This window comes from Rhinatrema bivittatum, chromosome 7, assembly GCF_901001135.1.
Source record: "Rhinatrema bivittatum chromosome 7, aRhiBiv1.1, whole genome shotgun sequence".
Lineage (NCBI taxonomy): Eukaryota > Metazoa > Chordata > Amphibia > Gymnophiona > Rhinatrematidae > Rhinatrema > Rhinatrema bivittatum.
The window spans coordinates 242,976,252-242,997,191 of record NC_042621.1 but is presented as its reverse complement, the minus strand read 5'-3'; the positions used below and the strand labels follow the sequence as shown (position 1 = coordinate 242,997,191).

The window sequence follows — 20,940 nt, the reverse complement described above, 5'->3', positions numbered from 1 at the left end:
ATCATGGGTTGATGGATGATTATAAGGACAATTTTCAAAACAATTTTACCTAGGTAAAACCACCCTCATCAAATTGGCTAAAATGCACACAAGGGATCCATAAGGTCCATATTTTTAATCGCATTTAAAAGGGACAGTCAGAGAGAAGTAAAGTACATGTATAGAATGGAATTTTCAACATTTTCTTCCTACAGAAAATGAGGTGCAAACTCCACAGGTACTTTTGTCACACAGTACCCATCTAATCAAATATTCAAAGGAAAACCAGGGTGTAGTGTTCTTTGAAAATTGCCTACCAGGTTCACAGATATAAAACTACCTGCAGACTGTGCACTCTCTTTTTGATGATACCCAGCTGCAACCATTGTTGCCTGGCACATTTTTATAATATCACATTACTTTGCATCTTTAAATTAACTTTAAAAATGCTCCCTTTCAAACAAGTATAAACATTCAAACTGGACTCTTTCTCTCTAGCTAAGGTTATATGTGAAATAAAGCTGTCCTACTCTGGCTCTAGGCTTAACTGACCCCAATTATAATTCCCACCAATTAATGTTCATCATTGTGATGCCAGAGTAACATTCAAAGTACCTGCAGATGGGAATCTATTGAAGTTAGTAAATAATAAATGCCTTAGAATGGAAACTGTATGTAAAATGTACATAGTTATCAAAGTAGAAGACAAAAAATACTTTTTAAAGTATCTAGGAAAAAAACATTTGGGTAGATTTCCCACCGGCTGCAAGCGTAAATCCCGGCCTTTACGCGCGCCGAGCCAGTTTTCCACAAGGCCCGGCCATGCGTGTAAAGGCCGGTACACGCACAAGTGCCGGGCTTCTTGCAAGGGGCGGGACGGGGGTGGGGGGCATGTTTTGGGTGGGGAGGGACGGGGGTGGCGAGCTGGGACAGCGTCATTGTTCGCTGTTCCAGCTGCCGGCGCGCGCAACTCACTTCAGCTCGGGAGCTGAAGTGAGTTGCAAAACAAAGAAGAAAAGAGAAAAAAGGTAGGGTTTAGGACTGGGGAGTGTTGCCGCGCAGAAATTGCAAAAATCCCCCCCCCTTGCGCATGTGCTGCTGCACATACGCGCGCGGATTATAAAATCCAGAGCGCATGGTAGAAAATCAGCATGTGCACATGGATACGGTGCACTTATGTGGAAAATCTACCCTATTGTGTTGAAAAGTGTGTTTCAATAGTTTGGGGAAAGGAGGACGGAACAAGGAAGCAAACAAACATCAGTGTTCTCCCTAGAACAGGCTGCAGTCATAAAAAAAATGCACTGGACAAGAGACCAGCACAGTGGGTTTTGAGCAATTGTCTTACAAGTCAAATAATATTTAAGTATTTTAAGGGGCAATATACAAAATTTTTAAAGTGAGTTTACCCACGTAAGAAGCCACTTTGAAAATCGCCCTGCTCCTCCAAGTGCAGGTAAAATTAGAGATGTGCATCGTTTTTTGTGTTCATGTCGTTCTTCGTTTTTCGGCCGTCATGGAAAATGTCGTTTTTTTTCAGTTCGGGTCTTTTTTTTCGCGAAAAATCAATTTTTAGTTAGTGCGCGCTAACTCCCCATTCGTGCGCGCTAACTCCCCGTTAGTGCGCACTAACAAAAAACGTTAGATTTTGTTACTTTTTGTTAGTTTTTGTTAGTGCGCACTAACGGGGAGTTAGCGCGCACTGACTCCCGTTAGTGCGCACTAATCGGAAAAACGAATTTTTGCAAAAAAATGGGAAAATCCTGATTTTTTTCGGGCTCCCTGAAACATGCCGAATTGGACAATTTCGTTGCAATTTTCCAATTCGGCAAAAACGAATGCACATCTCTAAAAAGCATGTGTGCTACTTTTGCTCGCATGAAAACATGGACAAGGTTAGGTTGGGGAAGGGAATTTAAGTGCAGTGATGTCATTTTAAAAGTACTTTGTGGCATAAATTTTGCCTCTGCTCCCATGTAGGTTGAAAGTGTGCATGTAGAAATGTACCTACAGTGCATATGCCACCTACATTTTCCCAGGGAAACTCTATGAGTTTCCTTTTAAATGAGGTTCCAGACCTGTGGATACAAAGTAATAATTGTAAGATTTTTAGCCTACCTTCCCAAGGTATTTTTTTTAGAATTCATGTACTAACAAATCCCTTCTCAAAAGAGCTTACAATCTAAGTGGATACCTGAGATAAAGTGACTTGTGCAAGGTCAGAAGGAGTATCAGTGAAGGCACGGGAATTAGAACCCTGGTTTTCAGTCCATTGCCCTAACCATTAGGCTAGTCCTGCAAGCTGCCTGTGAAGCCTGAATATTACCCCCTACGCATTCAAGTACATTGCATTCTTCACTTTTTACTAACTTTGCTTTCCGTTTCTTATTCTGTCCACTTTTACAGCATTAGTTTTAAAAATGGTTAGTAGAGGAAAAAAAAAATCAACAAATCAGTCTGAGGTGAAATCCAAGAGCTTCTGGCCAGGTTAACACTGTGATGTTGTAATAATAAAATACCTTGCAGAACAGAAAAAAAACTTCTATAAAGTCACTTGAACAGGTATTATAATCTCAATACTTGTTCACGGTTGTGGGTCTTGCAAAGCATTTATCCCATCTTCTGGAAGTCCATAATATGGTTAAAGTGACCCTAAAATAAAAGAAGGTTGACATTTTATAAAACAATATGATGTCATGCTGACATAAATTAAGAAAGGTCTCAGTTTGTGTAGTGCAGATTTAAAATTATTGGCTATGAAAAAGATCAAATTCACTATCAAACGGTAGTTTAAAATGCAAAGTCAAGCTTGCTCTGAAATTTTCTCAGAACAGTTTAAAGTTGGCAAATAGAGTCCTTAGTAATGATTTCTCCTAAAACAAAACACTGGGAAGTTACAAAGCATGTGAGTGCATAAAGCAAAAGACAAAGTCTCATTTCATTAAAAAAAAAAAAGTAAAGATAAATACCAAATCCTCACAATTCTTTTGCATATAAATAGGGCTTCTGATATTAGATGTTTATGACTTGTAATATGTAGGTGTTTATTTTCTAGCTAATTAGGGATTTGTGGAGGACACCAAAAATCTGTGTTTAATTTATTGGTGTTTTTGCGGCACAGGTACTATTGTTGGGTACCTTTTCTGACTTAATTAAATACAAAACATTGGTGCAACTGAGGCATTGTTAGCATGGAATAGGCACAAAAGAAAGTGGAGGATCCAGGGGTAAGCAAAGGAGAGGTGAGAGGGTACTTAGAAGTGTTTTTCTGGTGTTTTATGAATACCTGAGTTTGAGGGCCCGAGTGTTTGGGAGGAACACCTTTCCGACTCGGGTGTTGAATCGTGCTCCCAGCAATTCCAGGATCTGGGATGGCTGTAGACTGCTCTTGGAGAAGTTGATTATCCACCCAAGTGAGGTCAGGAAGGCCAAGACTCTGTCGACAGCCACCCTGCAGAGAGTCTCCGACATGGCCGGGATGAGCCAGTCATCCAGGTAAGGGTGGACCAGAACTCCTTTCTGACGGAGAGAGGCCGCCACTACCACCATGACCTTGGTAAAAGTGCGTGGTGCTGTGGCGAGGCCAAATGGAAGCAACCAGAACTGGAAGTGTTGTCCCAGAATATTGAACCTGAGATACTTCTGATGGTCATGGCGTATCAGTATGTGCAGATAAGCCTCCGTTACGTCGAGCGAGGCCAGTAATTTGCCTGCGCGAACCGCCGCAATCACAGCCCTCAGGGTCTCCATTCGAAAATGGGGAACCCTGAGAGCCCGGTTGACTCTCTTGAGATCCAAGATCGGCCGGAAGGACCCATCCTTTTTGGGAACAACGAAGTAGATGGAATACTGGCCGGACCCTTGTTCCTCCACTGGGACTGGAACTATGGCAGCGAGTGCTTGTAGCCTGCCAAGGGTCTGGTCAACCGGTGGCCGCTTCCAGCTGCCGCAGGGAGAAATTATGTGAAGGTTCAGTAGGTCCCGAGCAAATTCTAATGCGTAACCTTTCTCTATCACCTCTAGGACCCACTGATCCATAGTAATCTTGACCCATTCTTCGAGAAACAGGGACAGCCGTCCACCTAAGTTTGGAACGGAGGAATGGGCTGGCCGCATCTCATTGGGGCGAGGACTTGGTGGTGGAGTGCTGTTGGTTGCCATCCCGGAAGGGACGGCGGCCACGAAAGGAATGAAACCAGGACTGGGATCTGAAGGAGGTACCTCTCAGAACAGATCCCCGTGCTCTGCTATTATACCGCCATTGCCCCCGAAAACGAGAGCGCGAAGGGAAGAAAGACTTGGACTGTTTCGGGCGGTCCTCTGGCAGCTTATGAACCTTGTTGTCTCCCAAGGATTTAATAAGCTGTTCAAGGTCCTCACCAAAAAGCAACTTACCCTTGAAAGGAAGTGTGCCCAACTGCGACTTGGAAGAGGAATCCTCTACCCAATTTTGGAGCCAGAGGAGGCATCTGGCTGACACCACAGAAACCATAGCCTTGGCCTGCACTTGGAGCAAATCGTAAAAGGCATCAGCCCCATACGCCACTGCCGCCTCTAGCCTTTCTGCCTGCTCCGCCTCTGCAGACGGGAGGTCCTGGGTGCTGAGCAATTGTTGAACCCACCTGAGGTTTGCCCGCTGCATGACACTACTGCAGATTGCCGTCCGGACTCCTAAGGCCAAGACTTCAAAGATGCGCTTGAGATAAAGCTCGAGTTTGCGGTCCTGAACATTTTTCAACGCCGTGGCTCCCACCACTGGGTTGGTGGTGTGCTTGGTGACAATGGAGACTGAAGAATCCACCTTGGGAACTTTAAGCATGTCCAAGCATTCATCAGGGAGGGGATAGAGCTTGTCTATTGCTCTCCCTACTCTGAGCCCCGCCTCGGGGGACTCCCATTCCCGAAGGAGCAGCAGCTTGTGCACAGGATGGAACGGGAACATAAGTGGAGGAGCCCTAAGTCCCGCCAGGACTGGGTCCACGTTAGCTGGCATAGTGGCTGAAACAGTATCGTCAGGTGGCACATCAATTCCCAGTTCCTGTAAAATAAAGGGAATGAGGGGATTCAGCTCTTCCCTTTGGAGCAAATGGAGAACACGCGGATCATCACCCTCGAGTGGAGGACACGGGAGAAAGTCAGTCCTGATCGGGATCAGGGGCTGCAACCGGCTGTGGGGGGTCCGGTGGAGGGGGGGGGGGGGCGCGAAGGGCCCGGCACCACCCTGACCCTGACCGAGCCCTGCACATCCGGAATGGGAGGGGGCTGTGGAGCAGGCACCCGAGGGATCTTGGCTGGGGAGGGACCTGGCAAAGGGTCATCCTGTTCCTGCAAACTAGCTAGATATGATTTGTGCATTAACAGCACAAATTCTGTGGAAAAACAAGGTCTGGATTTCCCGGGCACGGAGGGGGGAGGGGGAGAGGGAGAAGCATCAAAATCCTCCTCCGGGGCTCTAACTGGGCTTAAATCCGGCAGTGAAACAGTTAAATCTGGCTCTCCTGAGCCCTGCAGACTAGAATCTGAAGAAAAACCCGCCTCCAAAATGTCCGCCGTTCCCGCGGTTTTCTGAGAAGAGGACGGCCTAGTCATGCGTTTGGGGGGACGAGCCCGGGCCGCCGATTTATTTGCAGCCACGGAGGGGCCCTCCCCTCCGGCAAACAGTGAGAGCAGAGCCTGTCGCAGGACAGCCAAATCGCAGGCTAGACAGCCATTGGATCGGGACATGAAGGCAGGTTAGAAAAGCCGTGGGAGGGAGAATCAGCTGAGTTGTGCTGCCCCAGCAGCAGAGGCAGGAGAACGAACCCTGCTGTGCTGCTATCCATGCACAAAAGTTGCTGAATTTGCTTGTATCTTGCCTTTTTTTTTTGTAAACTTAAATGAAGGCAGGGGAATTGAGCTTCCCTGTTAAATCCTGTAAGGCAGCACAGACAAGGAGGGGGAGTGACTGGACCACCAGTATCGCCCCAGCAGACAAGCAGGTCACTGGAAAAAGGGGTCCTAGGCTGTATAACAAGGGGCAAACCCCCCCTAGGATCCCCTAAGAGCGGGGAGACAGAGCTGTCTCCCAAAGCAGGAGTTTTGAATTTTTACTTTTTTTTTTATGTACAGAAATAAGGTAATACTTGCTTGATCTGATAGACAACACAGGAGAAGGAACAATCTCACAGGCAGAAAGAAATTGAGAAAAGGAAGGGAGCCGCAGGTTCAGCTGCCTGCATCTGCTGGAGACAGACAAATACTGAAGGGATGCAGGGTAGGCTCTGTCCAGATATAGGATACCCTTTCAGTTTTTGTCTGTCTCCATCTGCTGGACAGGAGGCTCAACCCACAGTCTAGACTGATCCGGGTACATACAGGGAAATGAACTTTACCAGGGTAAGTGTGCTTTAGAAAATTGCTACACCATATGCTATTGAATTGGCCATAGGGTTTACTCGATAAAGTGCATGTTACTCGAGTAAATGTCCTTTGAAAATTGCTACTAAAATATGTTATATTTACACGTGTAACTCCTTTGAAAATTACTTCCTTTGTCATAACAAGATTCTATTTCGTGCTTGCATAGTTGCAATGAGCAGTAGAAGATAATTTTTTAAATACAGAACATACCTCCCCAGGCAGAGATTTCAGCCAGCCCACTTAGATAAAATCCCTCTAGATTCATATTATCACAAAAACTATAATTAGGCTGTGCTCATTTATTGATCTTATTTAAGTTGCATTTAAAACATCACTACCTACCCCTCCTCTTCTATTATAACAGTGCACGAGATTCTAGGATCATTTCCACTGTATGATCAAAGGATTAACACTGGCCTTGTGCCAATGAAGCAGAGTCCTTTAAAGTTCTCATCATATGAATTGTTAGGACAAGAACAAGCAGAGGGTAAGATGACTGCATAATAAGTTGGGTAAAAGACCACAGTTTAACAAGAAAGAAGCCAGATATTTGCTCTTTTATTAGCAGTTGTTCTTGAGAGAAAATTTTGGTGAAGATTAGCTGATTGCATAGAATTAATACAGGCTTTTGTAATCTATGCAAGCATGTCTGTTACACGTTTATGCCTGGTAAAATGTAAGTTGGAATTTTCAGTTATCCAGACAAATGCATACTCACTCATTTTTGCCAGAGGATGAACAAAGTTGTAGGCTGAAGAAGGCGCAAATGAAAGAATCACCCTAAAACAATACTACTATAGGATCATGTTATAATTTTGGAATTTAGTGTTTAGTAGCCAGATGTTTCACTCAAAAACAAACTACTTTCATCTCTACCTCCCACTGCTACTCCAACTTCTCCCTGTCAGAGAAGCAGCAAGGGGCAAAAACAAAGTAAATTTTGTCCTGTGAGATGCTGTGCTAATAAGCACAGTTTTCTGAGGTTACAACAGTGGCATAAAATTTCTTTAAGGCTCATCAGTTGGTATTTGCCCAAAGGCAAAAAAACAATGATAAAAAACACCCAACCTACAACTGAAACACAAACTGGGCCCGAACATTGGATAATGAGATTTATACACTCTAACATGATTAGTAGAACATCATATTTTGGCACAGTGTCCATAAGCTTTTCCAGATGACTACAGGACTCTGTAATTTCATCATGATCAGCTGCCATAGTAGTCATCCAGTAGGAGTGAATGATGGTCATATTTGTTGAGATGATATGAAATGGATTATCATAAATAAATCCTTTAACTCATTCGTCAACCAGATTTGAGAGCTAGGGGCCAGATGTACTAAGGAGTTCTTCACATATTGATTTCTATGCCAAAAATGTTTAGTAAATCTTAGTGACATTATTAGACAACAATGACAGAGTGGCACAAATGAGACAATTAAAACAATATCACAGTATTCTTGTGATAAGTCATTTGTAGTCATTGCTGTACAGTCAGTACCTTAAATAATTAAAGAATGAAATTAACATCCTTTCAAGTGCTATGTTTAATGCAACATCTCTGGATATTTTATTGCTTAACCACACCTATTTGTTGGCAGAATAAAAACTGTATTGCACTTAAGGCTTAGGAACATAGTAGAAGACAGCAGAAAAAGATCACCTGCCCATCCTGTCTGTCCAGTTATTCCTGTACATAATGGTAAAACCATATCGGAGGTGCCAGCCATAGACGTTTGATGACATAGGATATTACTTCTTATCCAAGTGAGTTTTGTTGTCTTCTTCTTTGATTCTGTAACATCCTGGATAGATGAACATGCAAGTTCCCATACTTAATCCAGCACCTATTCCCTCCCACATTTTACCATTAAAGTTTGTAATAAACTGCTATCAAAATTAGTGAGGCTGTTGACTGTCCAGCAAGGTCCTCATGGTCTTGCTGCACAGAACTTGGCCACTGCCAACCTGATAGCACCAATCCATTTGATTTCTGGGGAACTGTAGGTTGTTGGTACCACCTTGGCTACCTCTTGGCCTGGTGTGTCATTAGATTGTAGGGATGTGCATTCATTTGAAATGAATGGGTAAAATATAACCAGCGAGTCCATTTTTGTTTCATTTGCGGACTGCCAAAACGAATGGAGGGTACCCACAAATGTAAACAGAAATATGTCTCACCTTTTGGTTTCCCATTCAAGTCTATGGCTGTGCTGAGCAAACAAACAGCTGTAAGGTCTAACTGTTAACCTTAGCAACCAACTCTTTCCTGTGTAACATCACAGCCTACTGGGAGCTGAAGTGGAACCAAATGGCAAGGTGACCAAGTGGAGGACAAATCACAGTGAAACATCTGTTTAACTAGCCTATAGCTACTATCTGGATCAAATGATGTTGACATCCTCCCACTGAAAGGTCGGAACATGTGTAAGAAACTATTTGTACTCTGGAAGTTTGCAGAGAAGGATCCCTTTACATAAATTAAGAATTTTTTAAAAAATTCTAAAAAAGTAGGTTTTGGCACTGATAAAGGCTCTTTCTAATCTTCTCTGCTACAATAAGTGGTCTCTCACTGTGACAGAAACAGAGATGCAATGGTTCTGTGTTCTGTGCACACTAAGAGTAGGATAGAAATGGAGTGGAGATTGAAGCAGTACAAGGGATTTTTTTTTTCTCTAGCTGATATAGTAGTGCAGTGAGCTTATCTGCAGATAGATTGAAGAGAACAGCTTTGCTAGCCTTATTGGCTCTGTTTCTAACAGGTTTTTTTTGTGTGTGTGCAAAAGGAGTCAGTTAGCAGTGCACTACATATGTATGTGTGTGTGTGTGTGTGTGTGTGTAAGTGTGACACATGTTTTTGCACACACTAGAGAGGTACTGTGAATGGTGGTACAGCATCAATACATTATTTTGTGATAGCAAAACCTCCTGTAGGCACTTCAAATTCCATCATGCCACAGTGAGGAAAGGACAGAGGAAGGAATGGCAAGGATAGAGGATTTGCTGCAGAACTAGTCCAACCTGTGCAAGGTACCAGCAGTTCTAGCAGCAGTGAGAAAAAAGGCAGTCCTGCCCTAAAACAAACAAGACATTTTTAGCTGCAGATGTAGAAGCCAGATCAAGATAGAAGAAATTGAAATTTGGAGGGCATCTGCCACTACTGCCTGTTCCCCTCTCTCTCTTGATTTGCAGCAGGAGCAGAAGGCAGGAGAGCCATCCGAGACAGGCATGAGTAGAGCAGGGGCAGCAAACGTGCAACACTCAAAACTAGCAGCATACTTCTTTGTGATTATTGCTTCTGAGGCAATGGAGGTACTATTTTCAACAACTGATTCTGAGGAACAATCTTGTCTGGGATTCCCTGAATCATAAATTGAAGAGCTGGTGTCTGAAGAAAATTCAGGAGGTTTAGTCAATAGTGTCTAAGCCTCCAGAGAGGTAATGAGGGAGACAAATGACACTGACAGTGTTGAGAGCAACCCCCAGGAAGAGCAAGTAGTACAGGTAGAGCATGTGAATGATGCCCCTAGTATTTTGCCTCATGGTATACCCTCAACATCAACTATAGTGCCAGAAGAAGCACCAAAGGATGCAGAGAAGAGATTGTACAATACATCCCCTATCTGGAATCACTTTAAACTGAGGGAAGATCCTTGTTTTTCTCAGTGTATTCACTGCATTAAGGCCATCAGTCAAGGAAAGATACTTGGGCATCTGATTAATACTGGTATGCAGCATCAGCTATAGAAGCAGCACCTGCTAGCATTGGCATCAGGCGAGTGTGGTAGTACTAGCCTGGGGATACCCTCTGCCACTCATAGCAAAGGTCAGAGGAAAAGGGTTAAAAAGGAGAAGAATCTTCCCCCAGATGATCCCATAGCCCCTTCAATCAGTCATGTAGCAGGCTAGCAGCCCCCTTCAAGCATCTGCACCAGCAACCCACTGTAGAGGAGACGGGGTGGTGTTCTATATTACTGCCCCAAAGCAAGAGGCAGGAAGCATCGAAAGTAGTAACAAAATCAATTGGGGAAATGATTGCCCTGGATGACCAACCTCTGCAGGTAGTGGAGAAAGAAGGCTTTAAGCATCTGCTGCATGTGTTAGCCCTCAATTACAAAGTGCCTTCCAGGACTATGTTTAGTAGGCAGATTATCTCCAACCTGTACAATTAGTGCTATAGTCATATATAGGTGAAACTAGCTAAGGCAGAGAGGGAGTAGTGTGTATTTTATTAGCGCAGAAAGACCAGCCCTAACGCTATGCTCTCTTAGCTCTCCTTGATGGTATACTGGTGGGACCTGGATGACACAGAGCTGAAATGCCTCGTTTGACAATTCCCATTCTCCTGGATCCAGACTCTATTGAGAAAGTCGGCTCTTACATCGTCTTTTCCTGCAATGTGCAAGGCTGAGATCTCCTGAAGATGCACTTCTGCCCATTCCATAAGTTGGGCAATTTCCTGTGACACTTGCTGGCTTAGTTCCTTCCTGCTGATTGATGTAAGCCACTGTCATTGCATTGTCCGACATTATCCGGTCTGCTCGACCCTGCAATCAGTCGCCGCACTGCAAACATGACCATGCGGGCTTCCAGCCGATTGATGTTCCAGAGAGACTTTTCTGTACTCCAGCGCCCTTGTTCTGACATCTCCTGACAGTGAACTCCCCAACCTTGGAAGAACACATCTGTTGTGAGAACTGGCCAGTTCAGTGATCTTAGGGAAACCCCCTTTCTTAGATGATCTGCTTTTAATCACCACTGCAGGTGAGTGAAGACCTCCATTGGTAGGTGAATCCAAATCAAATAGTTCTGAGACTGTGTGCTCCAACAAGACAGCAGAGTGAGCTGAAGAGGATGCATATGCACTCTTGCCCACGGCACCATCTCCAAGGTCACCGCCATTAATCCAAGCACCTGCAGATAGGACCACACTGTCGTGCGCATTGTGCTCATCAATAGATGCACCTGCGCCATCAGCTTCTGAATACTGCCCTCCGGCAGAAACATCCTGTCCTGTTTAGTGTTGAATCAAACACGAGATACTCTAGCAACTGTAATGGCTGAAGATTGCGCTTGGTCAGGTTCACCACCCAACCTAGCTCCTGCAACAAGGAGATCACCTTGAGCGAAACCCGGAGGCTCTCTTCCAGACTCTTGGCCTGAATCAGCCAGTTGTCCAAGTATGGGTGTATCAGGATTCCATCCTCTCTCAACTCTGCCGCCACTACCACAATAACCTTGGAAAAAGGTCTGGGTATGGTAGCCAAATCAAAATGTACTGCTTGAAACTGATACTGACGCCCCAAAACTGCAAAATGCAGAAATCATTGAAGCTCTAGCTGGATGGGAATATGCAGATATGCCTCAGACAAATCCAGAGATGTCAGAAACTCCCCCGACTGTACTGCCATTATCACTGAGCGCAAGGGTTCCATGTGAAAATGAGTAACACGCTAATGATGGTTAACCCCCTTGAGATCCACAATGGGGTTAAAAGAGCCCTCATTTTTGGGCACAATGAAATTAATGGAATATCAGCTAGTATTTTCTTGAGACGTGGGCACTGGAACTACAGCCCGCAGACTGAGGAGTCTTGACAACGTACATTCCACTGCCTGTCTCTTCTGTGGAGAGTTGCAGGGAGACACAATGAACACGTCCCAAGGAACACTGCGAAACTCCAGCACATAGCCACCTGTCTAGTGTATAGTAAACATACCTTCTCAACAGCAGGGGATATTGTGAGCCCTCATCATTAAATGCTGGTATCAGAGTTGATGGAAAAAGTGGTCTTTTTGAAAATCAATCTGCCTTTGACTGGACTTTCCAGAATTTTCATGCAAGTGGCATGATGACTGAAAGCACCTTGGAGGTCTTGCTGCCACTCTGCCTAGCTGCCAAGCCCCTAGGGCAGAGCTTTCCAAACTGTGTGTCGGGACACGTTAGTGTGTCGCCTGCAGTGTGCAGGTGTGTCGCGCAAGCCTGGTCAACTCTGATGCGAGTTTGGGCTTTTTTTTTTCTAGAGATTCACTTTTTTTTTTCAGTTTATAGGTTGCTTATTATTGGGTGATTTTTGCTGTCAATCGCGTTTTTTGGGGGGGGGCTTGGTGGGTGGAACGAGCCCAGCCATCCTTGCATTGGCTGCTGCTGCCGATGAGGCCTGGCCATGAAGAGTACTGACTGCAAGCAGCAGTGTCTGGTGATCATGGAAGGGAGTGAAGCACTTAACTGGCAACAATCAAAAAGACGAGGTACATGAGTGTGGGGGCCAGACATGTGCTGGGGGGAGAGAGATGAGTGAGTGGTGGGCAAACGTGCTGGGGGGACAGACATGTGCTTGAGGGGGAGAGATATGAGTGTGTGGGGTACAGACATGTGCTGGGGGGAGGGAAATGAGTGTGTGGGGGTCAGACATGTGCTTGAGGGGGAGAGATATGAGTGTGTGGGGTACAGACATGTGCTGGGGGGAGGAGAGAGATGAGTGTGTGGGGGACAGACAATTTGTTTTATTATTGTTTCTCATAAATTATAACAATAACATGAATCTTGGAATATATATTTTTAATATAAATTTAAGGTTTTCATGAGATAGGTTGTGTCGTGAAACATTTTATTTATGTATATATTTAAGGAAACATACATAAATTGTTGAAATATGTTTCGTTCGTTTAACCTTTAACCTCTGGTTTACTAGTAGACTGAATTACTGTGTCCCGAAATTATGTTTGTCTAAAAAGTGTGTCACCAACATGAAAAGTTTGGAAAGCTCTGCCCTAGGGGATCTTTCTGCCACTCAGCCTAGCTGCCATGCCCCAAATGTACCACTTTTGGAGCTGTTTTTACCACCCTGCCTAGCTTGGGAGGGGGAGGCACTGTATTTATGATACTCTGCCTATCTGCCATGGGGATCTTTCTGTCACCCAGCCTAGCTGCCATGTCCCAAATGTACCACCTTAGGGATCTTTCTCCCTGTGAGGGAGTGTATAACAAAATCCCTCAGAATACCTTAAAGGACCGGCCACAGCTATCTAGCCAGTTCTTCTTAAAAGCCAACCCAGCAAGGGATTCTGGGCCAAGGAAGATCCCTGCAGCCTTGGATAAGAAGGCATGGCCCAGTAGGTTGTGGAGACTCTAGAGAGAACTTAGGAAGCCAGCCTAAGCAAGAACTGCATATATTGAACTGTTGTGAGACTGGTGAACTAAGCGGCCTCTATGCTGTTCTTTCTGCTTTTGCTTATAAATATAGAGGTAGATTTTAAAGGCTGTGCACGTGTCCATGTGTTTGTGGTTCCCGGTGCGCGCATATGGACGTGATTTTAAAACATGTGCGCGTTGCAGTGCACATGTTATAAAATACAATACCCACGCTCACATGTGCGTCCAATTTGATATCAGCGCTAGCATTTGCGGGAGGGTTGCGACTCGCGAGTGCAAGGGGGGGGGGGGGGGGGGGTGATTTTTTTAAAAAACGCACGGCGACATGATCGGCCCATTCCCAGTTCCTTCCCAGTCTGCTCCGGCCAGGACTGAGGCATGATTTCAGCATGTATCGATTTATATGCACCAGCGCGCGCCGGGGTCCCCTATCGCGTAACTTTACTTCTGCTATGGACAGCGTGTAAGTCATAAAATAAAAAGAAATAGGCTACTTAGCATGGTTTAAGGGGTCTGGCCTAACAGGGTAAAAGGTAGGCAAAGTAATAGTGGGGGTTAGGAATGCAGATTGGTTAACTGAGAAAACTGGGAATGAACTTATGTGAGAAAGGCGGCATTTGCGCGCACATGTGTGCATAAATATGAAATCTTGCACACGTGTACGCGCCGATAGCCAATTTAAAAAAACACATGCATATGCGGCATATGTTTTAAAATCGACGTGTCCTTGTGAGCACGCTGGCAACTGCGTTTACATGTGTGCAGCTCTTAAAATCTACCTCATAGGATTATTTGGATCATGCATATAGGAATCTGAGAGAGAACTCCACATCAGAAGTCCAGCTAGCTATTCATCAGCTTGATCTTGAGAGGGTGTAAAGCCCACACTTTTCTCCTTGCTACAAACCAATAGTATCTGAAAGAAGGGAAAATGCATAGCCAGCATGCAAAAGTAGCTTTTTGGCTTGAGTAAGAATGCTTGGATTTTGTTCTGTCAAAAAGAGTTCTTGGCAAACTGGGATTTATTACCAGGGGTCTTCAGTAATTTTTTGACAGAAACATTCTTGGTAAAAAGAAACTGAAGTGAGCATTTTCTATAAGATAAAATAACTGTGGTTTAAAATTTCTATTGTCATTGCAAGTGGTTTATTAGGGCCGAGTTCAGAAAGATAAATTTGGTGCCCTTTTTTGTTATATTTTGTGATATGGTTTGTTTCTTTTATATTTTTATTGATACCATCTTTTGCACCCCCCCCCCCCAATTATCGTGGGCTCGGCTTCTAATTATAACATGTGGAATTTCTTATTGATTAATGATGATTTTTTAATATCTTTGTTGTAATAAATATATTTCTTTTTTTCCTTTTTCATCTCTCAAAGTTTTCTTGATTTGCAAAATCTTGTGAATATGATGTGAAATTAAAAGTAAAAAAAAAAAAAAAGACAGTAGCAATTTATTGGCTAAAGGTGCTTACTAAATAAAATATCCAGAGAACTTCAGCCATTGTAAAGTTATTTTATAATTATCTTGAGCAACCTTATTTTCTAACAGATTTCAATGCTTGTTTGGTCAAGTTCATGTTTTAAGTATTACATTTTCTCAACTATGCTGAACAACACAAATCTGTTAAGATATATGTGCAATATTCAAGGGTTCAAGTTTGGAACTGGTGTGATTTTATCGTGTCCTCACTGCTTTCATCAGCTATGGAAGAGAAAAAAGTGGAATTCTCTATCCAGTAAAACTGGGCTACAGTGCTGTTTTGTTACTTCAATAAACTCTGCTTTTAAAATGAATTTGAAAAATTGTTCTTTTCAAACCCTAAATTTCCATCCTAAAGCTGGAGACATATTGGTTTGCATTCTGGTAGCATACCAAGAAAAAGCTAAATCAATCTCTTTTTTTTTTTTATTTACATGCCGTATTCTTGAGAAATGTAATTGCAGGTTTTATTAACTTTGTGTTTTATGGATCCAATATTTAAGAACAAGTCCATCTTTTATGTCACAGTAGGAAGGTTAATATACTTACAGATTCACCAGCAATACATCTTGGGCAAGGCTGGACAAGACCTCTGCTTTCTTGGTTTTGAAAAATCTATTGAAGAAATTAAAGATATAAAACTTTACCTCAAGAAGGAAGTATTTGACATTTTACGATTATTTTTACTTTCAATATTTTCAACTGAGCCATGTTAATAAAGTAAACATACCCCATAATTTTGGTTCCCTCTCATGTGTTCTGGAATACCATTATTTGAAGAAACAGATTGTTGAGGAAAATGTTGCATATCCCAATTGTGAATATGGTATTCATTTAACTGGTGTTTTACAATACTATTGCCATTTGGAAGAGTTTCTAAACCTTTGCAAATCCGTTTCTGTAAAATATAAAGCATGTTGGACAATTATAGAATGGGAAAATAAACAAAGCCAAGTCAGAACAAAAATTAACGCCAGAATATAAATGGATGCAAAAAAAGATTCAACAATAAAAGCAAAACTTGTTCATTTCTTTGAAAAAGAAATAGAAAAAAAAAGTTTTAAATGTATAAAGAGATAATTATATGAAACAGAATAAAGTATCATATGTTAATATTCTTTTATGACGGACTCTGCTATCAAACATTCTGAGATATTCAACAAAGCATATCCAGTTTCACAGGAAAGAAGGAGATAATCATATACAATGTTTCCCAACATTTTTAAGCACAAGGCATACCTATATTAACATCAGCCTTCATGAAGCAGGCAATGCGGATATGCAGAGGATTCATATAACCAAAAAAAGAGCTATGGAAGCATTGAAAGGCCCACAAGTCTCTCTTCCAAATTTTAAAACAAAGAGAAGAGGAGACACACATGAACTCATTGTTGCATCCGTCGCTGCTCGACTCCCTCACTCTGCCCTCTTTACCTCTGTGGCGACTCCCTCTGGGTCTGATAGATGGCTGGCTGCTGCGGCGTTTCCATGCCGTCTCTCTCCGGCGTCCCCGGACCGGCTCGACGTTGCAGATCCGCCATGTTGCCTATTTCACTATCTAACTGAGTTAGCAAGGGGATTGCTTCGGCTACGTCTCCCAAGCTACTCTGCCTCCTCGGACTTACCAGGGGTACCCGCTCCTCGGGGGCCTCGCTCCTTTCTTTACTTTCAGATTACAGATAGGAACCGGTACTCGCTCCTCGAGGGCCCATATTCCTGGACATTCCGAAGATTCTTTACTGCTTGGAAGCTATCGCTGCTAAAAACAATTGTGAGTTACCACCGCTCTCTCAGAGCTTTCCCTGGAACCAGGTACTCACTCCTCGAGAGCCTAAACCTTTCCAGCTCCTGAGCTTCCTTGAGACCTTATGTGAGTTTTGTCATCTAGTTCTGTTCATGAACTCTGCCTACTCTGCCTACTCACTTTCTACAGTTTCTCAACAGCTCAGCCATCCTGGATCGCGGTTCCAGTACCTGAGGGACTACAGCCCTGCTGGGCATATCAGCTCACTACTGCCACCTCTGGTGGTTTCAAAAACCTGTCTAATAAAAGAACTAATATGTGTCTGTCTCCATACTCAAGCCTAGCCGGTGGTCCCTCTCAGGATATCCTCCCGGGGGAGTAGTCATCTGCCACCGGCCCAGGGATCCACCCACAACTATATCAGATTCATTACAGATTGCTACTCCTTAGCAAGAGACACTACAAGATTGCTGACTCCTCCTCCTTAGGAACCATTACAACAGATTGTTAACTCCGCAGTCTAACAGCAGATTTACATCAGATTGCTAACTCCTAGCTTGTCAACTAGCTCATTCACAACACTCATCACAATGGATCAGCCTCTTGTATACACAAGTACAGGAGAAGAGAGAAATTGGTATAGTGTGGGCAACTGGCTTGGTTAGTTACCTTGTCTGTCATATGTGGCTGCCAGTGGTCCTCCACTGCTGCTGTTCCCAAAACTCAGTGAGTCATATTCAGTACTCAGTGCACACCGACCCTGTCTCACTCAACCTGGGGTAAGACAGAGGTTGAAAAGACTCAAAGGAGACTCAAAAGGGGGAAGAAAAGGAGGTGCTGTGCGTAATTTTAAAAAGGCCCGGCGACATGAGTAAAGCCCTGGGATGCGTGTAAGTCCCGGGGCTTTACTAAAGGGGCGGTCCAGGGGCGGGGCGGGGCCAGAGGCCTCCGACACAGTGGCCATTGCCGCTGTGTTGGAGGATCACGTGCCGGCAGGCTGCCGGCGTGCCCAGAGGCAGGCGCAAAAGGTAAGACAAAGGTCGGGGGGGGGTGGTTAGAGCAGGGCTAGGGGGGAAAGATTAGGGGAAGGGGTGGGAAGGTCAGGCTAGGGGGAGGGAATGGGGGAAGGCAGCGCAACTCGGTGCACCCCCTTGCGCGCACTGACCCCCGATTTTATAACATGCGCATGCATGTTATAAAATCGGGCGTACATGTGTGCACGTTGGGTAGCGCGCGCACATTTAAAAATCTACCCCAATGTGTGTTGCACAAAGTGTGGTCTGGCTATCCATATCCTGCATGATGCCCATTAATTACCATACTCTGGGGTTCATGCTGTAGCTAGGAAGAAAGAGCTATGTAAGATTGCACATATTGTATCTTGGTGCTGCAAGGTGCTGATCTGGTGATAAATTGCAGGAGGACCTTGCAAGACTGGAAGATTGGGCATCCATATGGCAAATGAAATATAATGTGGACAAATGCAAGATGATACATACAGGGAAAAATGAGAAATGATCACTTACCTAATGATTTCCTTTTACTTAATATAGACATAAGGGTTCAGGACCCGTGGGTTATGCACCTCTGCCAGCAGATGGAGACTGAGCAAACTGACGTCACAGTATATATACCCCTGCCGTGACATCAGCCTGCCAGTATTCTCTTCAAAAACAACTGTGGACAGACTAGATAAAAATTGATTGAAAAAACATAACCATTTCAATACTAGCCAACATGAAACACTGAGCTCAGACAAGAAGTACATTAACACAAGTCTAGGGACTGGAGGAACACTTACCAGTAACCCCTGGAACACGTAGTCACCCAGGAGGATTATAACAGAAACATACGGCAGCCAAGGGTGAGAAGCTGAACCCATCTGTCTATATTAAGTGAAAGGAAATTATCAAGTAAGTAGTAATTTCTCATTTCCTAGCACATAGACAGATAGGTTCAGGACCAATGGGATGTACCAAAGCTATTCCTGGATAGGATGGAAGGCTGCTTGCGGTCCAGTCAAAACTGCCTGTAAGGCTGCGTTCTCCCAGGTCTGCACATCCAGATGATAATACCTGGAAAAGGTGTGTAAGGAGGCCCACATTGCAGCTTGGCAAATGTCAACGGGGGACAACAATCTAACCTCCGCCCATGACACTGCCTGAGCCCTAGGGAATGAGCCCTAACCTGTTCAAGCAATGCATTTTCAGCGGCCACATATACGGCCGTGATTACCTCCTTAATCCAGTGAGCTATTGTAGCCCGCAAGGCCGGTTTGCCCTGTTTACCTCCACCATGAAGGACAAACAGGTGATCTGACTTTCAGAAAAGCTTAGAAACCTCCAGATACTTCAGGTTATGTCTCTTAACATCCAAGGGACACAACAGGTGATATTCCTCTCTGCATCTCTTTCCTAATCCAGAGAAGGCAAGGAAATGGACTGATTCAAGTGAAAATCTAAGACCACCTTAGGTAAGAAAGAAGGAACAGTACGCAGTTGAATCACACCCAAAGGAATGGTTCCCGACAAGACAAGGCCTGCAGCTTGGAAATTCAACGTGCGGAACATATCACCACCAGAAACACCATTTTCAAGGTCAGTAAACGCAAGGAAAGGGAGCACATCGGTCAAAACGTAGGACCAGCCAAAAAGTCCAAAACTAGATTAAGACTCCACAAGGGTATCGGTAACCGCAAGGGAGGACAAAGATGTTTCACTCCCCTCAAGAAACAGGCCTAGTGCAGGATTGGTAGGCACCCTGGTCGGACCCAGAGAGTGCCTGCCACCAGGAGGTGGAGCACAATAGGAGACAGAGGCTAGCTGAAGCTTCGCCACTAGCAACCCGGGGAAACTCACGGGTTGAGCCCTTGGGTACCTGGACCACCTGGTCTTAGATGGGCCTAGCAGGATCTCCTAGATAGAAAGTTCAGAGGTGTGACCACCACGATCAAGGGTGCGTGGTTGATATTCAGGCCAGATGCCTGAGAAGGCCAGAAGAGAGTCTCTGAATGTATAGCAAGGATCAAGGCCAGATACAAGGAAGCGTGGTCAGCCAATGCGAGGGTCAGAGCCAATAATCAGTCCGTGGATAGTCAGGCAAAGCAAGGGTCAAATACCAGTAGTCAGTCCGAGGGTAGTCAGCCAAAGCAGAGGTTAGGTTCCAGGAGACAGTAGATGTGGTCGGTAATCAGGCAGAGGTCAGTTCCAGGCAGCGTGCAGACGTGGTCGGTAATCAGGCAGAGGTCTGTTCCAGGCAGCGTGCAGACGTGGTCGTAGAAACAGGCAGAAGGTCAGGGTAGGCAGCGGTCAATCATAGTCAGGAACAAGCCAAGGTCAGTACTGAGAAGACAGTCCGAGAGGTACTACCTGGGGAGACGAGGAGACAGAAGGATGCTGGAACAGAAGGACGCTGGAACAGGACTGGAACGAGACTGAAACAGGACTGGAACAAAACTGGAACAAGGCTTGAACGAGACTGGAACACAGACTGGAACGCACACTAGAAATCACTAGGTGATCGACCTGATTGCCAAGGCAAGGAAGTGAGGGTAGGAGCTTCCTGTTATAGTGTGATCAATCAGGGCGTGCCGCGGAGCTGGGATCTGCCCCTGGCCTTTTAAGGTGCTGGGCGGTCTGCACACACACACGCCTGGGGGCGGGGCCGACTCCACGGAGGACGCTGAGCCCCACCGCGAGGCCTGGCTGGAAGATGAAGGCCCAGCGACTGCCGCTGCGGGACGCTGAGGCCTAGCTGTGCTTGCCACCACTGCAGGAGAGGATGACCTGGGACCCTTGGAGGAGCTGGAGAGGTGAGCATGCCCGGGCTGAGTGCCGACGGGACGCGCAACAGTTGGAGGTCGAGGGAACAGCATTTTTGGACATGCCCGTACTCGCCTATCCCTCGTTAGAGGGTGAGGACGCCAATACACCAGCACCGGCGGTTGTGACTACTTAGACTGCAAATGGAGGTGAGAGTTTGCCTGTAATTCTATCTTCAGTTTGCTTGGAAAAGCCATCTGTAGTTACTTTAGAGTCTCTATGGGAATTGATGTCGACTTTGGGGAAAGCGTTTTAAGAATGTTCCTTGAAGATAAATTCATTGACACAACAAGTAGATATTGTGGTCAAATATAATGATACTCAAAGAAAAGAACTTTTTGATAAGATCAAGAATGCT

General features: G+C 44.7%; 1 protein-coding gene across 2 annotated transcripts in view; it reads right to left on the bottom strand.

Moving 5' to 3' along the window:
- Positions 1–1,713: 1,713 nt before the first annotated feature.
- C7H10orf143 (chromosome 7 C10orf143 homolog) overlaps positions 1,714–20,940 on the bottom strand; it is a 40,443-nt gene continuing 21,216 nt past the window's right edge. For both annotated transcript variants that reach the window (XM_029610000.1, XM_029609999.1), the window contains 3 exons: positions 15,748–15,915; positions 15,567–15,632; positions 1,714–2,631 (listed from right to left, as the gene is read on the bottom strand). In XM_029610000.1, the coding sequence (XP_029465860.1) occupies positions 2,590–2,631; positions 15,567–15,632; positions 15,748–15,915 (276 nt within the window). In that variant the 3' untranslated portion in view covers positions 1,714–2,589. The remainder of the gene's footprint in view (positions 2,632–15,566; positions 15,633–15,747; positions 15,916–20,940) is intronic.